The sequence below is a fragment of the Elephantulus edwardii genome, unplaced genomic scaffold (assembly GCF_000299155.1).
Source record: "Elephantulus edwardii isolate Elephantulus edwardi_28Jun2011 unplaced genomic scaffold, EleEdw1.0 scaffold00131, whole genome shotgun sequence".
Lineage (NCBI taxonomy): Eukaryota > Metazoa > Chordata > Mammalia > Macroscelidea > Macroscelididae > Elephantulus > Elephantulus edwardii.
The window spans coordinates 7353982-7374986 of NW_006399881.1; the positions used below are offsets into that span (position 1 = coordinate 7353982).

Below are 21005 nucleotides of genomic sequence, written 5' to 3' on the forward strand. Positions count from 1 at the left end.
AATTCCACTACTGGGAATATACCCTAAAGAAAACAGAACTGCCACCCAGACAGAGGTATGCACATGTTTATTGACGTGTTATTTACAGTAGCAAAGAGATAGAAGTAACCCAGGTTCCCATCAACAAATGAATGGATAGAGAAACTGTGCTGTTTTAACACAATGGAATACTATGCAGCACTGAAAAACCATGAACTCATAAAACATTACACAGCATGGGTGACCCTAGAGGACATTGTGCTGAGTGAAATATCTCAGTGACAAAAGGACAAATACTGAATAACAGCACTGTTATAAAACAAGACTGACATAAGAGTTGGGGGAAAACTAAGAAGGGATAAATCATGAACACTCCATTGGAACAGAAGAAGGAAAGAACTGTTTAAAAGGAATGTATGATTAGGCATTATCTATATAAATCCCGATAAAGGGGTGCATAGCATAGTGGATTAGGGGAGGGGAGATAGGAGAAAATGATGCAACAATGAATGAATTTTTGTTTTTAAAAAATGAACTGGGGAGGTAGGGAGGAAAATGTGCAACAATGAATGAATGAAAAATCCAACTGGAATTTGACATGAGATAAGACCTTGAGGGGAGACAACCAAAATCAGCATGACTAAGCATTTGGACAATAGTTGGACAATTGAAGGGGAAGCCAACATTGACAAGACTGAGAACTTGGGAACATTGCCACAAAGGTCAAGAGTAAGGTTCCTGCATACACATTTTAGGAGTTCCCTTGACTGTATTCTGTCATTAATCTGGATTATAATCTTTTGATTTCCTAAAGTGGTCTGTGAGCTATCACATGGGATTTTGGACCTAGCAAAGCAGTAAGATTGGTGTTGCAATGAGTAGAAAGAGGCATGGAAGCATGAGGGACATTTCAGACCTCATACAGATTGGTTTTGTGTTATTGATGCTGTTGATAGGAACAGTTCCCCTTTGTGAAACTCATAAAAGTCAGATATGGTCGTCCTCATATGGCCCATGCTGTTTTTGTAGGTGACCTAATGAGTTAGGAGTTGCACTGCCTGCAAAGATACATGGTTCAAATCCACCTGCTCTTCCATGGGAGAAAGATAGGAAATCTCCTCCTGTGTGATACACTGTCTCTGAAAACCCACTGGAGGATCAGCTATAAGTCGATTCCAACTCGATTTGTCTGTTCAACAACAGCAGCAACAAAAATATTATCTGGGACAGACTCGATGGTAATGTCATTGTTACTGCTAGATGCTATCAAGGTGTCTTCAAGTCTGCTCTGACTCAAAAACTTACATTCAACAGAACAAAGCTCTACCCAATCTTGCACTATCTTCATAAGTTCTGCTGTGGTGAATGAACATTTAATCATTGTGTAAAAAAAAAAACACCACCACAAAACCCCATAGAGAATGGATAGATAATGAACACTGCATTAGAACAGATGATTGGAAGAACTGTCTAAAAGAAATATATGATTGATTATGCATTATATGTATGACAAGAGGTCTGGAACAAGGGATACATTGTGGGATGAGCTGGGGGAGGGGAAGGGGGGAGAGAGAGAAAAGGTGTGACAATTAATTAAAAAAGCCCAAAACCTCTTTAGAATATTAAGCCAAATAGATTTTCATTAAACTCCCCCTCTAGAAAAAAAATGTGAATAGTTAACACTAGTACATGCTCTCAGTTAAAAGAGACAAAATGCTGCTACTTCTCGGTCCTTCAACCACTTGAGTCTCTTCCCTGGAGGCAGCCTCAGTTACTACTTTGCTGTGTGCAACTTCTACACTAAAATATAGTGTTCACCCACACCCACACTGACGTAGGCTATGTTATAATGCTTTTGTACTCAGCAGTGTATCTTGGCAATTGGCCATATTGGTACTTACAGGCTGGCCTTATTCTTGAAGTGAGTATATGATATAGATTTACCATAATTCAAGGAGCCAGTTCTCCACTGAAACACAGCTAAGTTCCTCCAGTCTTGCTAGTTTAAGAAATGCCATAATGATTAATCTTGCACATATGCCGTTCTGTATGTGTGCAAGTGTATTTGTAGCTTAAATTCCTAGAAGTGGAAATACCAATGCAAAAGAGACATAGGCATTTAAATTTTTGATAGATAATTGCCAAACTGCTTCCCACAGTGCTTGTACCAATTTATGTATCAATCTGTACTATAATAAAGCATGAGTCTCTTTCATGCCAAAATTCTACTATCAGCTTTTTTTTCATTGTTGCCAAGCTGACATTTCAAAGAGAGAGAGAGAGAGAGAGAGAGAGAGATAGCTCATTGTAATTTTTTTTAAGTGAGATCTCATTGTAATTAGCTGATGGCTTAGTGGTAAGGACTTGCACTGCCAACCAAAAGGCATATGGCTAGAATTTCCTCCTGTGTGATTTACTGCCTCAGAAAACCGGCTGGAGCCATGTTGGTTCCCAGTGGATAGTACAGAACAGCACTGGAAAAAATGCGTTGTTCTCTTTATAGATATTAGCCTTCTCGGGAGTTACAAGGAAGCCAGCCTGCTAAGCAGGCGGGATGGCTGCCGTCTCCTTGGTGGCAGTCAGGCAAGGGAAGTTTCTGGAGTCTTTTGCATTGTGTGTTACTGTCCTTTCTGGCCTTCAAAGGCAGGTGGGCGGCCCTGATCCCTAGAGTAAGGGTAATTAAGGGTGGGATCGAGCCTGCAGAGCCTGCTCCAGGCCCTAGCTTCAAATCCCATCAGGCCTTCAGGCCTGTGTCTCTCAGGCCTGCCTTTAATTGTTTTTGGGGAAACATTCTGGTCCTGTAACCCTGGTCTGTCCACTTGCAATACAGAGGTAACTCTTGGTTGCTGTGAAGACGAATACTGTTACCCATGGTGGACAATGTTTGGTGAAGCTCCCCGATTAAAACAAGCTTGGAAGCAGGAGTGGCATCCACTTCCACAATAGCTTGCCTCTGGAAACCCTATAAACCTGGAGAAAGGATGAAAGTTATACAGGAAGTGTCCATGACTTTGTTCATCGGGTCGCTGTGAGGCGCCTGCGACTCAACAGCGTTTAACAACAACAACAACAACAATGGAGTTATAGATTTGCTTTGCCCCATGCTCCTCATGCTGATTTCTTTCAACGAATTCCAGCCACATTCCAGGCTGTATATTCCTTGCTGTAAAACAGAAACAGAATTTGAAGGGAGCCCAGATTCTAATGAGAAATCATGGATAAAAATTGCTCCAAATCAGTCGATCAGCACTACTGGGTTTATTTGTTTTTGTTTGTTTGTTTGTTTTAATACTCCTGTTTTAAGTATGTGGTAAAGAACTAGGATGCATAGGTATTCCTGTTATATTATATTGGGTTGCTTTGGTGTTTTTTATGACTCTCATTGTAATTTAAATTCTTCTTTAAAGTGTGTTCAAGTACCTGGTTCAAATCCTCCTGAAGAAAGAGGGGCAATCTCCTCCTGTACCAGTTAGATCTAATTTGATGGTACATGTACAGAAAATAATAAAATAAATTTTTTAAAAAGTGTGTTCAAGTACCTTAGTAGCCTTATATTGGGTTGCTTTGGTGGTTTTTTTTTTTATGACTCTCATTGTAATTTAAAATCCTCTTAAAAGTGTGTTCAAGTACCTTCTCCTATGTGTGAGTCATTTACATTTCTTCCTAGATTCTCTTTTGCTTGTTTCTTCTTGTTGTTGCCATTGGGTTATTGATCTCTTAGTCAATACTTTGTGGAAGGTACACTCTCTATGTAATAAGCAGTGCTTCCTCAGTTGACCTTTCGAAAGTTTTTTTATGAGCTCTGGTGGCCTCGTGGTAAGAAGCTGCACTACAATCCCACAGGCATACAGTTCAAATCCATCAGCAGCTCCACGGGAGAAGGATGGGCACTCTCCTCCTGTGACATTAGCTGCCTCTGAAAACCCACTGAAGGGTCAGCTATGGGTTGGTTCAGACTCAACGACACACAATAAAAACAGTAACATACTTATCAAATCAAAATCAGTGTCAAGTTCGTTCCAACTCATAATGACCCTCCATTGGATTTCTGTGACTGTAACTCTTTGCAGGAGGAAACTGCTCCTCTTTCTCCCACAGAGCTGCTAGAAGGTCTGAACTACCAACCTTTCAGTTAACAGCCTGATATATTCTGCACTAAGCTATGAGGGCTCCTACACACTAAGCCACCAAGTTCAAGCTGAAGCTGAGGAAAATTAAACCGAATCCACAGGAGCCAAAATATGACTTGAGTTCATCCCACTTGAATTTCAGAATCACCACAGTAACAGGTTTGAGGCCTTGAACACTAATGAGCGAAGACCAGATGAGTTGTGGGAGGATGTCAAATGTATCATCCAGGAAGTGTGCAGACGGTCATTACAAAGACAGAAGAGGAAGAAAAGACTAAAATGGATGTCAGAAGAAACTGAAGATTGCACTGGAACGTAGATAAGCCAAAGCACAAGGAAGACTCCAAGACACTAAAGAGCTGAACAGAAGATTCCAAAAGGCAGCACAGAATGACAAAGCAAAATATTACAATGAAATGTGCAAGGAGCTAGACTCAGAAAATCAAAAGGGCCGAACTCGTTCAGCATTTCTAAAGCTGAAGGAACTGAAGAACAAATTCAAACCTCGAGTTGCTATAATCAAGGATACTTTAGGCAGAATATTAAATGATCCAGGAAGTATTAAAAGAAGATGGAAGGAATATACTGAGTCATTGTATCAAAAGGAATTGGCAGATAGAGAAGGATTTAATGAAATAACATTTGAGCAAGAGCCTATGGTGATGAAGGAAGAAGTTCAAGCTGCTTTGAAGGAAATAGCAAAAAATAAGGCCCCCAGGAATAGATGGCATACCAACTGACGTATTTCAGCTAACAGATGCTGTCCTGGACGTGCTCACCAAGTTGTGCCAAGAAATCTGGAGAACAACCACTTGGCCAACTAGAAGAGATCTATATTTGTTCCCATTCCAAAGAAAGGTGAACCACCTGAGTGTGGAAACTACACAACAGTGTCATTGATTTCACATGCAAGCAAGATTCTCCTGAAGAGTATCCAAAAACCACTGGAACAGCATATCAGCAGAGAACTGCCAGAAGTCCAGGCTGGGTTTAGAAGGGGTCGTGGTACTAGGGATATTGTAGCTGATGTTAGATGGATCTTAGCTGAAAGCAGGGAATACCAGAGGAATGTCTATCTGTGTTTCATTGATTATGCAAAGACGTTTGACTGCGTGGATCATAACAAACTGTGGCTGACTCTGAGAGGAACGGGAATCCCAGAACATTTAATCGTGCTAATGCGAAACCTATACTTGGACCAAGAGGCTGCAGTCAGAACAGAACAGGGTAACACTGCATGGTTCAAAATTGGGAAGGGTGTACGCCAGGGATGTGTTCTATTTCCATATGTTTTCAACCTGTATGCAGAGCAGATTATCCGAGAGGCTGGGCTCTATGAGAAGTATGGCATCAGGATTGGTGAAAGATCTATTAACCATCTGTGTTATGCAGATGACACAGCCCTGCTTGCCGAAAACTGAGGAGGACCTCATGCACTTACTGCAGAGGGTCAAGGACTCCAGCCTTCAGTATGGACTGAGGCTCAATGTCAAGAAGACAAAGATTCTCACCACTGGACCAATTGGCAGCACAAGGATGGATGGCGAAGAGATTGAGATTGTTCACAGCTTCAGTTTGCTTGGCTCCACGGTCAACACTCTTGGTACCAGCAGCCAGGAACTAAAAAGCGTATTGCGATGGGAAAGTCTGCTGTTAGGGACCTCTGTAAAGTACTCAAGCGCAACGGTGTGTCTCTGGAGACTAAGGTACGTCTGAGGGACATCATGCTTGGGAGGGTGGAGGGACAGCGCAGGAGGGGAAGACCCTCTATGAGGTGGATTGATTCAGTGACTGGGGTAATCAGGATGGGTGTGTCAGAGGCAGTGTGATTGGCACAGGATAGAGCAGGGTTTAGGGCTGTTGTACATAGGTTCGCTATGAGTTGCAAGCGACTCGACGGCACATAACAACAACAACAACAACAACATAATTCTTCAGCCCATCTGTAGCTTTTGGGTTCTGTGTGAGTGTGAAACAGCCCTTCCTAAGTTGAGACTGCTAAGAGAACAAACAGGTCTGTCCTGGAGAAGGTGAAACCAGGTTGCTTCTTGGAAACAAGTATTATGAAGCTCAAATCTGATTGCTCCTTGGAGGCAAGGAGTTTGAGGCTCCATCTCACATCTTTTGGGCATGTTTCCTGGAGGGGCCTGTCCTTGGAGAGGGACTTCATGCTTAGAAGGGTGGAGGGACAGCGCAGGAAAGACCCTGGATGAAATACATTGACATAATAACTGAAGTAATGAGGATAGATATGTCAGAGACAATGAAATTGGCTCAAGATAGAGCAAGGTTTAGAGCTGCTGCTGTACATAGGGTACATATGAGTTGCAAGTGACTCATGACAATAACAACAATACGCTGAGATGGTATAAGCATTCTACCATGGTTTTTTTCTTAATTCTTTTAAAGCTTTATTCTTAAAATGAGTCATTTTGAATGTCTAGTATTTTCAGTCTAATAAAGAAATGAGCATTTTTAGCTTCAAAAAGAGGTGAGATATCACACACATTTTACTATCATCTTCATTTTATTTTCAATCTTCATTTTTATACTGTAACTCATAAGCGCCTGAGCTTTGATGTATGAGGCAAAAAGTGGATTGTGCTTTGTGAACCCCAGTTGTATTGCTGCAGGCATGAAACAGATGTCTGTGTTTGCTCAGCTTGGGGCTGAACTCGAAATACTCACCCTCAGCTGTATATCGCCCTCTCACCCATTACACTCTACTAAATTGGCTATTCATTTTACAGATATTTATTACGTGCCCACTAAAGCATGCCAAAACAGATGGATTGTATCGACACACTTTTGATCAAATGGTAACAATCTAAATGGTTAGTGAGCCATAAGCAGTCAAAAGGCAGGGACTGCTGTGTCCATAACTGTGTCATCCATCAAGATGTTGCATTCTCTCCTTGGACGCACAGGTAGCAGTTCTCATCTGTGTCTAGGATCTTTCTTGGTTGCATTCTTCCATCATTTGTTTCCATCCGCACGTTGAGAGCTCCTCACCTGGGCTTGTGAGATCAGTCAGTCTCAGAAGATAATATTGCAAATGTGTATTTTAAAGTTTATGCAGAAGTGTGACAATAGGTGTCTTATTACAAAACTTTCCCCATTAGTTTTGAGCTGAAATTGTCTCAGGTGTGTATGTGAGTGTATGTGCTACTTTGAAAAGTGGCACTATATTTTGTAAATATAAGGAAGCAAGACATCAGTAGGCTTTTACAATATGGTGTTTAGGGGAACTCAGAAGGTATTTTAAGCATATAGAAGAAGATTAAAAGACCAAATAACATCCCCATGACCACTGCTTTACCAAGTCTTTATTTTGTGTGTGTGTGTGTGTGTGTGTGTGTGTGGTGGTGGTGGTGGTGGTGGTCGTGGTGCTGCTCCCACTTTAAGTCAAGTTTGGAAGCAGGAGTGGCATCCACTTCCTAAACAACAAGCCTCTGGAAACTATGAACTTGGAGAAACAACAGTATTTATAGAACGGCTTCAGATCTTTTGTTCATAGTGTCTTTTGTTCATTTTCTCAACTCACAGCAATCAACAACAAATATATACGTGTGTGTGTGTGTGTGTGTGTATCTTGCCAACTTGATGACACACAAGATTAAGCACTCATTTATTAGTGAAAAGGTTGGTGGTTTGAACCTACCTGGAAGCACTTCAGAAAACTGGCTTGGCAGTCTTCTCTTGAAAGGTGGTATCCTTGAAAATTTGTTGTTGTTGTTGTTGTTGTTGTGTTGTTATTGTTATGGGCTGTTGAGTCGCTTGTGACCCCGTGTGTAATAGCTTTGAACCCTGCCATATCCAGAGTCAGTAATCACTGACTCCGACACACCTACCCCCCATTGCCTCAGTTACTGTGTCAATCCATCTCATCGGGGGTCTTCCTCTCCTGCAAGGTCCCTCCACTCTTCCAAGTATGATGTCCTTCTCCAAGGACTGGTTCTTCCTTGTAACATGTCCAGAGTATGTCATATGGAGCTTCAAAATCCTAGCCTCCAAGGAGTAGTGTGGTTTCAGCCTCTCAAGGACAGGCCCATTTGTTTTCTTGGTGATCCATGATATGTTCAATACTCCAGCACAATTTAAAGACATCTATTCTTCTTCTGTCATCCTTAGCCCTTGCCCAGCTCTCTGATGTGTGTATACTTGCAACTAATTGGGAAGGCCGTGGCTTGGATTTGGTGCACCTTAGTCTCTACACTGACATCATTGCTCTTCTGGACTCTAGAGAGGTCTCTGACAGCAGACTTCCTTAAGGCAGTTCATCTTTTGATTTCCTTACTGCTGGTGCCAAGAGTGTTGATTTTAGAACCAAGCAACATGAAATTAACAGTCTCAATCCTGTAGATGAGCTGTGTTCTGCACCCATAGGGTCACCATTAATTGCAGTAGACTGGATGGCAAACATAACAACAGGTATTTTGTTTTTACAACATGTATTTTGTAAAGAAACAGTATGTTACAGATACAGCTGAAGTGCCCTTGCACTCTGCTGTTGCTTTCACTATATTTTCTTGTCTTTTCAGATGTTCTGAGCCTGGCTCAGCTTTTGTGAAAGGACCAAATGCTTGAAGCACAGTCTCTTTGTGCAGAGAACACAGTCACCAGGGCGCTCGCCTCACAAACTTGCCTTTGTGTAGGTGGTGGGGAGCAGAGATTGATCATGCACGTGGGGAACAGCCTATTTCTGGAATTCTGTATCTATTCAAAGCTCTCTCAATCCAGTAGATTGGGGGTAAGGGTTTGCTTTCGGCACTTTACTTTTATCTTTTACCAGTGGTAATTTTACAAAATGGTTTTCATGAACAAGTGTTCAGGTTGGGATGGGGACACAGCTGCCCCTCAGAGCCTTGTTTGTTCGTGAAAGAGGTCTGTCTTCTGGAAGTACCTAGATCCAGATTTTTGGGTGGCTGACAGATGATGTCCCTTTCCCTGCCGTGCGTCTCTCCTGCTCACTCAGCTCTTCTAAGGGAGAGGGCGGCTTTCGGACCAGCATTCTGAGCAGGTCAGGGTGATACTGTGCTCCCTCTGGTGCCAGTGACACCAGACTCTGTGTGTCTGCAGTGCTGATGCAGAAGAGAAGGAAATTCTGCAGATATGAGGACAGCAGCTGAGGTGGAGAGGAAGGGTGCTGTCGGGCTCCCTGACCCATCCTCTTGGGTGTGTACATCAGATGAGATAACCTCTCTTGTACTCATTTGATGGGAGTCCACCTGGTGCAGTCTGGCGATTTGGGCCCTTACTGTTGATTCCAGCAAACATGAACATGCACACTAGATTACCTAGGCACTAGATTTTTCACCTTTGAGAACAAAAGTCAAAGTCATTGCCTTCAAGCTGGAATACACTCATAGCTGACCCTCCAGAGGGTTTCTGAAGTGGTAAATGGCATGAGAGGAGATTGCCTGTCTTTTGCACTCTCAGCTCCTGGTGGATTTGAACCGTCAGAGAACCTTTGGTTTAGCAGTGCAACACTCCTTACCCTGATTATGCCACTAGAACAGTAGCTTATTTAGGGTGACAAGATTCTGTCATCTCTTCCAGTGTAAAAGTTTCTCTCTCTCTTTACACACACACACACACACACACACACAGTGACAAAAAAATACACAGATCTTAGAAGTATTTGCAAAAATAACTGCTGTTCTCATTGTTATCACTATTGATTAATTTTGCCTGTTGTTGAACTTCATGTAAATGGAGTCTCACACCATGCACACTCATGCCTGGCTTCTTTTACTTACTATTAGGACTTCAAAATTCATTTGGGTGCTCTGTGTAATTTTCTTAATAGAATTTGATGTTAACAATGGCAATAAGTAATATATTAAATTTATTCACTACTCTCCAATTCATTATTTGATGGTGCCAGAGTAGTTAGTGGTAGATGATTTTTACAGGTGAGCAGTTTAGAAGCCCTGGGTAGCTTGTCCCCAGATCACACCTAGTTAATGTTGATATCAGGACTGGTTCTGGTTTTTATCATTTTCTCCATTTACTATGAAACCTGCATCTTAACCTGGGTCATGGTTATTAGTAGGAGGCATAGCAAATGACCAGAGAGTGGACTCCTTAAACCAGACTTTGTTAATGTTTTAATCTAGTATTTTGGCTGGAGATCAGCCAGTTAATGTAAAGAAATGAAAATTCAATCAAGTGAGTGTCCCCAGTACTTCTGCATAGTATATAGTGGGGGGAGGAAGAAGGGCGAGAAGGAGGTAGCAGACTGGCTCAGCAGCCTGCCACATGCAGCCAGCTTAGCTTATCAGAAAGCACACCACTCCAGTTGAGTTCTCAGTTGCATACAAATGATGCACTTGCCTAGTGAGGCTGTTGCTGTGTGCAGTCTGCGGATGGGTCCTGGGACATTTTGCTGGGAGGACTCTGTTGGGCTTTGCCTTTTCTCTGAATGTGAATGAACCATCTCAGGCTTGGTTCAGTGTGATGCTGTAGGAAAATGGGAATGATGTGCGGTGATTGTCGCTTCCTTCTCTCACGTAGTCTTTGTAACAGAGCTCACTTGGAGTTGCAGTACGGATGCCTTATCGCTTGCCGCAGTTTCCCAGTACTTGCTGAGGTTTCCATAGTTATGGTATCAGGTTTGAGATAAAGAGTAAGCTGTGTATTCTCAAACCTCCTAGGGAGACTTGCCAATATCCTGTTCTATCCTGCACTGTGTATAAGCAGGGAAAATAATTGTGGATTTATATATGTACGAGTATGTAACTCTTTACATCTCCGTGGTCCACAGTTCTGAGCCAGCGCATGGCTTCTGTCACTGAGACAGTCCAATAGGGCTTATGTTCTTACTAAGTGCTTAAAACTGTGGCCTTCACTCAGTCCCTCATTGCCATAAAGTTAGAACCAACTCATAGCTGATGATTGGGTTTCTGAGGCTGTGAATTGCACAAGAGGAGATTGCTCATCTTTCTCCTGAAAGCTATGGGCCTAGAGAGCTCTGGTGGCTTAGTGGTCATCAGTTGGTTCGATTCCACGATCTGCTCCTTGGGAGAAAGACGGGTAGTCTCTTTCTGTGCAATTTAAAGCCTCTGAAAACCTGCTGAAGGGTCACCCCTGAGTCAGTTCCCGATTGATTGCCCATAACAACAGCAACAAGTGGTCAGAAAGCTGTGATTGAGGGTTGGAGTTTGGAATGCCCAGCGCCAGGAAATGCAGAGTCCTGCTGACCTGGCTCAGAACCTTGGAGAGCTCCAGGTACAAGCATGCTGACAGCTGTACACTGCCAGGGAGGAGGTGCTTCGGGGCTCTGGCAGCTGCAGGAGGCCAAGTTCACTGTGATGTGTAGGAAAGAGAGGCTCCCTTGGCTTTTGAAATGTGAATGATAAGGGACTTAAAGGATTTGGGTCTCAGTACTTGAGTTTTTAGGAATTAACCCCACAACTACCACCACGAAGCCATTTTGGCTCATAACAACACTGTAAGACAGAGCAGAATTGCCCCGTTGGGTTTCCAAGGCTGATACTCTTTCCAGCAGGTGATTACCATGTCTTTCTCCTGCAGAGAAGTTGGTGAGTTCGAACCACCACTCTTTCGGTTAGGAGTTTAGTACTTTAACTACCAGAGTTCTTTTGGTTTTGAATAAAGTGGTGCATTACATTCTCCAAGTATAGAGGAAAATTTGAAGTCTGGGTGGTTTTGAGTCTCCTTCTGCTAGTTCTGACACTGGTTCCTCTTGGGAGGTGAGGTGTAGTGGGTGACCTCTGCCTGGAGGAGGTGAGGTGTGGCAGACAAGCTGTCTGGAGGAAGTGAGGTGTGGCAGGAGAGCTCTGTTTGGAGGAGGTGAGGTGTGGCGGGAGAGCTCTACCTAGAAGGACCAGGCTTTGCTTCCTGAGCTGACTCTGCTTTGGACCTTGGACTCGCTCTGCATCCTCTGACGAGGTCTCGTTATTCTTCTCGCATGTCAGCATGTCAGTCTAGCAAAACCAGTTGGGTCTGCCTGACGGTGTGAGCATGAGAAACAAGTGAAAAGAGACCTAGCATCCTTTAATTTAAGCCTTTGCCAGTGTGATGTGGTATCGTTGCCAGCATTATCAGCCATTTTTAGAGCCTACCAATAGGAGCCTTTGACATCAGAACGCTGTGCATTTACGTTCAAGAATATTCTGTGTCCTCTTTTTATATGGTACAGTAGAGATGAGACTGGAAAATTTTAGCTTTTGAAACCATATTCTCTTTATCACAACTACTCAGTTTTTGTGGTAAAAAAGTCACATGGTTTGATGGGTGAGGTGTTGGGTTAGGGAGGTGGGAGGGGATCCGGTATGAGGGACAATGTATACAAACTTTGTTGGTAAATCAGTGTAAAAATAAAGTTAATTGCAAGAAATTAAAAAAAAATACAGACTTAAGATAATGTATTTACAATAAAGAAGTAATTGTAACTATAAAAAAAAGAAGAGCACCCTTCCTCCCTCAAATTTGCAAAGTAATTGCTACCATTGGGTTAGCATGCACGTCAGCTGTATTTAACCAAAAGCAGGTACACAGGGACCAATGACTTGCTTTCTGTCCTGAAAGGGTTTCGAACGGAAAGGTCTGTCCTGTGGCCTTTTGAAGCACCAGGAGGTTTGCAGTAGGGATGTGACAATAGCAGTTGGAAGGTGATCCCTGTGACTGAGTGAGGCTAGCTGGGAGGGGAGACTGGAGGCAGGGAGAGGAGTTAGGAGGTAGCACATTGTTAGAATTCTGGAAAGATTAAGAGAAGAGTGTTACAGATAGGAGCTCTGTGTCTACGCTGTTGGGTTCCAGCTATAGCTCTGCTACTTGTTTGACCTTGGTTAAGTTTTGTTAAGACCCTGCCTAGCGTAAGCAGCTGTAAAATAAAGATGATAGTGCTGACTTCATGGGCTGTTGTGCAGATTAAATGCCCTAGTGGAGGTGGAGTCCTCAGAGCCGGGTTTGGTACATGACAAAGCACTTGAATATCGGCCTATTATTCATGTTTTTAAGGCAGGTGGAATGGAGAGAAACCATTTGAGACAGTAGAAACATCTTGGGCTGGATGATGGGTTAGACCCGGGGGTGAGTGCCATGTGTTTCCAGCCCAGGTAAGTGGGTGGATGGTGGGATGTTAGATGTGATGGCCACTCGGGGGAAGCAGCAGCTTGGAGCAAAGGGATGGGTTTAGGTAGGGCGGCGTGGAATCTGGAGGACCTGGATGTTGTCTAGGTGAGAATTCTGCAGAATTGGGTGCCCTGCCCTGTGTGGGACAGGCTTCTCGGAAACCAGCTACAGGCACAATTGAAATGTGAGCTTCTTAGTGCTTCCGTCTGAGAATCGGCTGAAAAAGTGTACTCATCATTAGTCTCGGCTGTCTGGCAAATGTAAACGAGCATTGGAGGAACGACAGGTCTGGAATTTATAGACTCCAACTTGTCACTCTCCTGGCCCTGGTTTCCTCCCACTTAGGTTATTGCTCTTGATAAGCCCACTCCTTTCAAACCGTGTGCCCAGCATGTTGCCTGGGTGGCACACATTCAGAGGCTTTCTCCAGTGGATTGCTTCCCAGTGTTTGCCCTTTATCTCTTCCCCTTCAAACTAAGTACTTTGAGAAGTTTTGTTAGGTTTTGTCACGTTGTGACTCCATCTAGAATGGAACAAAACACTGCTTGATCCATGATTGGTTGTGGATTGGGCTTTTGTGGTCCATGGAGTTTTCATTGGCTGTGTTTTGAAAGTTAGGTTGTCAGGATTTTCTTCTTGGTCTGTCTTCATTTGGAAGCTCTGCCGAAACCTTTTCAGCATCCTAGCAACACAGAAGCCTCAACTGACAGATGGGTGGTAGCTGCACATGAGCTACACTGGCAGTAATCAGACCTGAGTCTCGTGCATGGAAGGAAATAATCCTATCACTGAACCATCACTGCCTCCCACATTAGCAGTGTGTGCTATGCAAGCTATTGCAGTGTTGCCCATAATGCCCAAAATTGCTCCATGGTGAGGTTAAGTGTTGTGTTACTACATGGTGTTGGATCTAGGTGGGACAGTGGTGTGTGCACAGTCATAACAGGAAGTAAGGGCTGAGCAACCGTTCTTCCTCTACTAAAAGCACTGTTGGGGACCAAGCCCCCTTGACGGCTCATTTTCTTTACTTGAAAAGGCCTAGCAGTAGGGCAGCCATCACTGAGAGCCCCCGCCTTGTGAACCAGGAGGGCAGTGTTTGTAGATTTCCCTGATACCATCTGCTTATGAAGCTTAGGAACCATCAGCGATTGCTTGCTGTTCTAGCAGGTGCTGGGGCTGCTGAGGTGGGTGTCCGTGTGTGCAAATACACTCAGCTCTGGATGGGTGGTCTGGTTACGTTTCTGAGATACCACCCAAAACCCTACAAAAAGCCAGCCCCAATTCGTCATTTCCGGTGGGGCCCTGGTGAGGGAAAAGAGGGCAAGGCTGCTTTGAACGGAGCCACAGACAGTTGAAGCAGGTAGCAATGGGGTGCATAGGAAGTTGCCGGGCACTGTGAGCACTGACTGTGCTTGCACAAGCTGTGCTGTTTTCTTTCCACTTCTGCCCCATGCTAAGGCTGCACCTTGCACTCCTTCCCAGTTTCCCTTTTGTTCAGCTTAAGGGTGAGTTGATCCCAAGCCTTACCCCACTGCCTTTCTAGAGAAAACATTCCTTATCCTTACCTTGCTGCCCTTCAGTCTCACATGGGTCTGTCTAGCCCTTGGCGTCTTTTTTCCCCCTCTTTCCCAAATTTAACATCATGGCCTAGAAACTTTCTACTTCTTTGGGAATGATTCTTGTAGACATACTTGCAGTTTGGGACACACTATGATTTGACGTTATTCATGTCTTTGAAAAGACTTGAGTAGATTATTCAAGTAATTTGCAATTACCTTTCAGCACTTTTTAAAAATCAGAGAGGTCTTTTTTTTACAAATATAATTTTTATTTATTTGCGTGAAGATTTACACGTCATACTGGTGACAATTTTTTTAATGCAACATACATATATTTTTACAGCATATTCCCATCTAATTTCTTTTCCCATTCATTCATTGTTGCACATTTTCCTCTCTGCCCACCCCTCCCCCCAGTTCCCTCTTCTCTTTGAAAAGAAAAAAAAAAATCTGTCATTAATATACACTCCTCCACCCCAAGTCCACAGCCCACTTTACTATGCATTTCTTTTTCTGGAATATTGTCGTGAAAATGAGACCTAGTCCTATATTCCTTTTAAACACTTTGACAGGAGTCCACTCGGCACAGGACTTGGTAAGCATCCAGGAAAGGGTCAGATAGTAAATATTTTAGGCTTTAGTCCGTTGTAATTACTCAACTCTACTGTTACAACAGAGATAATACTTAACTAAATAAACATGATTGTGTTCTAATAAAACTGTTTATGTGATAGGAAAAGAGGCGGACTGGTCTTCCTTTGCAGGGACTGCAACTGGTGTCATAAAACAAAATGAATATGAATTAACTGTATGGAGAGCTAATAATTTATTCTGTAAGCTTTCTCCCAAATCACAGTAAAGGCTATTAAAAACATGTATTTATTTACAAAAATAGTTGGTGGAAACTCAAAGCAGGCAGTGGGTTGCAGTTTGATGACCTTGTGTCTAGAATCATAGTCTTTATTTTAGTTTGCCATCTTGAAGTTTTATTGTTAAGAGTTGATAAGCCAGAGAAGTTTGAATCCTGTAAATTAATTTAATCATCCTCCTTTTGGTTTATTAAAATTGTGAGAATAGCAGTAATTTGTGAATATACTTGTTAAAACTCTTGTTGAGAAGACTAGAAATCAAGGCTTTTTAAAAAAAATTAATTTTAATGAAAGTGTACAGAGACTTAGGGTTTCCAGTCATTCATTGTTGTGCTTTTCTTCCTACCAACCCCTGTCCCCCAATTCAGTCTTCTCCTTGAAAAGAAAGAAAGTCTCTTTCATTATTATGCAGTCCCTCCCCCGCAAATCCAATCCACTATGCAGCCTTTACTCTGGACTTCTGTAATGACAAAAATACCCATTCATATATACCTTTTAAACTTTTCTCTTCCTCATCTTTTTCAATGCAATATACATCATTCCTCCCCTCAGAAATCAAGGCTTGAAAGGGCCCTGGTTGCTCATACTTTATTGTTTAAAAGTAGCTGCCTGATGACTATGCTTTCTGCATAGCCTTCACACCGCACGATCACGAAACCCAACCCAGCACATAGCTGCAGAGTCAGCACATGGTGACCCCCGCCCCAGTTGGATTTCTAAGGTTGTACATTTTCATGGAAGCACACTGCTCCATCTTGTGTCCTTGCAGTAGCTAGTATATTTGAACTGCTGACCTTTTGAAAGAGCTAGGGTGGCCTAGTGGTAAGGAGTTGCAGCGCTAACTCAAAAGTAGGCAGTTCAAATCCACCAGCTGCTCTGTGTGAGAAAGATGGGGAGTCTCTTCCCATGTGACTTATAACCTCTGAAAATCAGCTGGAAGGTCAGCTATGAGTCGATTCTGATTTAGCTGCATATAACAACATAATGATCTTGGAACAGCCCAACATGTTAACCCACGGTGCCTCTAGTTTTCTTTAGTCATGTAAGATGATAACACCTCATGAGACATTACTCCATTTTATTAAATCAGGCACCTCTCTAATAAATGGAAGGGGGAAAGCTACGAAGCTATAGGAAATAATGTTATGCCAAGGTGGGAGTCAGTGTAGTTCATTCGTGGCAACGGAAGCTTAAAATTGTTGAAGAAGCATCTCAAAATCACAAACTACAGCCTTGTTTTCCTTTTGTCTGCTCTCACAGGAAATAAAGAAAGAGGTGAAGAAAGACCCTCTCACCAGCAAAGCTCCAGAAAAGCCCATGCACGAAGTAGCCAGTGGAAACTCTTTGCTGTCTTCTGAAACCATTTTAAGAACCAACAAGAGAGGTATGGTAAAGAAGAGCGAGCCCCCAGCCCACACACGACCCCAGACTGCAAGCTTCTAGGTGAACCGTGTCAAGTTTTGAATTTCAAAAAATTTAAACAGAGCTTACCTTTTTGTTTTCTGATAAAGATGTTAGAATGGCAAGTAATAAAACAGGAACTATATTAAAGGAAGTTAACAGACATCTCTTGACAGTGGGACTATGGACTAAATTTGTAAAGGATTGTATCCTTTCACATGTATTTTCCTGGATGAAAGGTACATGTACAGAATGTCCTGGCATAGCTGTGTGTATCTGACAATTGTCTCTCTTTAATTTGAGGCCATTTCTCTTTCTAACCTCTGGGTTCCTTAACACAGACACTGATTTGTCAGTTTATGACGAAGACCCAGCTAATATAACCCTCTAACCAGGACATCTCTAACAAGCCTGGTCGTCCTCCCCTGTTTTGAAACCTTAGGTGAATTTTAAAATCCTAGCCTGCTGAAGTTGTTTTCTACTCCACCTTTGATTTGTGATCATTGATGTGATTAAGATGGTATGAGAAGACAAGTGGCAGAGGTGACTCGCCACAGTTTTAGGCTCTCGCCTCAGGGGTGCTGGATCCCTCTCAGTTCTTCCTGATTCTTTCCCTCTGAGAACACGCCTGCAGTAGGTTAGCATGCAGCTGCAGGTGTTTTAACGGGCTTTGGACTGCTTCAAAGAGAAAGCCAGAGTTAGGCAAAAGCGGGAGCCTTACTAGCAAAGCTTTCTCAGAAAATGAAAAAGAAGCAGCAAGTTTACATAACCATGGGAAAGAACAGCTCATCTTTCATAAAATTTAGACAGCAGAAGAATTTGTTCAATAAACTGTCCATTGATCATAGTGCTCGAGACGCAAGCTTTGTGTCTATCTTCCGTCCTGTTCCTCCCCCCACCCCAGCTGCCCTGGTTTACATTTCCTTTTTTGAATTATTCAGATGAAATATTGGCTAGAGGCCCACGTTTGTTAGCTGCTATAGGATTTTCTTTCTTTCTAAACCCCTTTCTATCAATGCAGGAGATTTCCCACATTAAGAATTAAGTGTAGTTTGCTACAAAACTGCACTGTTTGAGAAAAAGTTGCCTCCTGCATTCTTGCAAACAAGCTTCAAACTCCCTTATCAGAATAGAGATCCAAGCTCAGTGCATCTTTCAGTGTCACCAGCTCTCCCTCCCTGGCCTCTCCAGTTGCTTGGGGTATTGGGCCAAGAAGGAGTCCCATACACACTGACCAGGGGCAAAGATGAGTCAGGTAAAACTAACTGAGAACTTGACATAAAAGCAAAGAAAAACAATCCTTCCCCCCATAATTGTTTTCTTTTGCAGCTAAAATAATATCTGGCCTTTATATTCCCCTTCAGAATTTTATATTCATTTTAATTTTAAAAAAAAGAATGAAAGGGCATCTGCCTTAGTTAGGCAGCATGACCTGATTACGATCACTGTTTTATAGGTGTTTTCTATAATGAATAGGCCTCTGGCTTTGAATCCTTAGCCCACAGGGACATTCTGTAAGTCTGCAATGTGTAACAGACCATCTTCATTCTGTCCTAGGCTCTGTGCTGACCTCCTGGGTCACTTGGGCCAAACATAAATTTCCAGTTGAAATGTGGCATTGTGTGTGAGGACCAGGGCTGCCTCCAGCCCTCCCCCAGCAGTCAAGACCAACAGTCTCCCACAACTCCTTACGATAAACAGCAGGGAGATTGATTGGCTTGTCCGGTCAGATAAATAGTTCATTGTGCTGAGCTCAAAAGCGACATTTTTTTCCCACCCCACAATCAATGAAAAAAAAAAAATACCCTTTAAAAAAAACCCTAGGGAAAAAACAAAGATCAGAGGCTAAATCTGTGGGATGATACCAGTTCCTTGTAAACACTTCCGTCCAACTCATTTTTAATGTTTTCTGAGTTATTGTTAAAGACTCGGAAGGCTCCCCTCCCCTTTGTCGCCTCTGAGCTTTGTTCTGAAGTTTTTGGCTTTTAATATAGCTTATGGTTGTTAGGGAGGCAAGTTTCTGGCAGAGTTTTTTAATGTCTTGTTTGATTGGCTAACTGAGATCTTTCTTAGAGTATATGAGACCATCTGATTCGGCTGTGGACCCTGGGAATTTATTAGAATCAGCACAAATTTTTATAAAAATTTTGTCAAAGATATCAGCACTTTTTATTTTATCAGGACCTTATCATTTGATAAAGGCTTATAATTGGTTTACTAAAGGGAGATTTAAACACATTTCTGTTAGGAATCTAAATGGAACTACTTGTTGGGTCCTGATTTTGACATAGGTCCAGCTCCAGATGATTTTTGCTTTTGGGGCCCTGCCCCACTTGGCAGGATGAGTGAAAGGAGGCTGTCAACCCGCATAGTGTTGGTGAGTTCACCCTCCCCAGGTGACCTTAATGCACCTGCATAAGGTCAGCAGATATGCTGGGCTTCAAGGAAGCTATTCATAGCCTTGAGAAAAGGCCAGGGCACTGGAAATATTCGTTTGGGGACCTATTGGTTTCAGTTTTCAACTTCAACCTTTGTAATTTTCTGCAGAGGTGATTTAGGAAGGTACTTGAATGACTCCCTAGACTTTTCATTTGAGAAGAAGGAGATGAAATGGAAATTGAAAGTGAAGCAGTTCCCTGAGCCAGCCTGGCAGACAGCATTTACCTTAGACTCATAGGCACAATTGGGCCTCTTCCCCCCCCTTCACCACTTTTTTCAGTCTTTTACCTGAGTTATACTGAAGGAGCTTCCTGTTTAAAATTGGGCTTTCCCAAGGAATAAGCAGTCATTTTTAATTTAAATTTGCAGCTTAGACATTGTATATCCTAAAGTTATCCCAGACTCTAGTATCCTGATGAGCCAGACAATTTAAAAACTCTTCTTGAAGCCAAATGCCGTTCTTGTGTACCAGACAGAAGAGAGTCCTATGCCTTCTTTTAAAAAAGATCTCTTCTTTTGTCTCCTATACTGTTAAACGCATATAGGAGAATGATGGACTCTCCTAAATTAAAGCATTAGTATGTAGAAAAATTTCTTTAAAGCATTCAAGCCTCAGGTTTAAGAGCAAAGTAAAATGGAAGTTCTAACAGTTAATAGCAAATTACCTAGAAATATTTTTGAAACCAAACAAGATGGGTTCAGTCCATGTGAATATGGACTCTTCCCTGCTTTTATTAAAATGGAATAGAAAATGATTTGGTTTCTCTCTCGGAGGGTTTCCCAGTGGCTGTAATTGATAGCCTGCAGGCCGTGGAGGGAACCAGGTTTGATTGCAGGCTCCATTTCCCAGTTTCTGCATCATTAGCAGACCATGTGCGGAAAGTGTGACTCTGCCTCTCTTTGCATCCCTCCTGCCACGTGTGCATTTGGACGCTGTTTCTTCCTCATTTTGGGGGAGATCCAGTGAACATTAACAGCACATGCTCACGGGGTGCCTGCTGCGGGCCTGGGCCTGTGCTTGGTGCTGGAGTAGGCATTAAGGCGAGTCTAACGCCTGCCAGCCCTGCCCACAAGCAGTTCCAGTCTGTTGTGCCACTTGGGAAATGTTGAGAAAGTGCCAGACCGGGGTAATGTCTCTTACTTCTGTTCATTCTGAATGTGAAGCCATTCCGCGATTTCTGGTTGGCTTTATATGTCCTTGTTTCTATTTCCAGTTTATCATGAATTTAGTGTTTGGTAAGTCTCTACTGTATTTTGCACATTTATTATTCTTTGCTATTATTATTGTTATGCTCTCCTGATATAAAATATGTTTCTAATCATCTTTTTAAGTCGCTCTGCTACTTTGGCATCTGCCTTCCAAAAAGATAAATTGCTTTTACCATCTTTATTTAAGATTTGTTATGCATTTGCATTTGACCGCCCCTTCCCGAGATTAATGCCGATCCAGTGGTTTAAGGGCGCTTGTTTGTAACAAGCCTAGCACTGCCCAAGAGAGGAGAGAGAGAAGGACCATTTGAGTTCACACA

General features: G+C 42.7%; 1 protein-coding gene across 1 annotated transcript in view; it reads left to right on the forward strand.

Annotated features, from left to right (window-relative positions):
• Positions 1-21005, forward strand: part of SH3KBP1 (SH3-domain kinase binding protein 1) — a 445368-nt gene that overhangs the window by 171896 nt on the left and 252467 nt on the right. The window contains exon 3 of the mRNA XM_006893795.1: positions 16897-17020. Within this exon, the coding sequence (XP_006893857.1) occupies positions 16897-17020 (124 nt within the window). The remainder of the gene's footprint in view (positions 1-16896; positions 17021-21005) is intronic.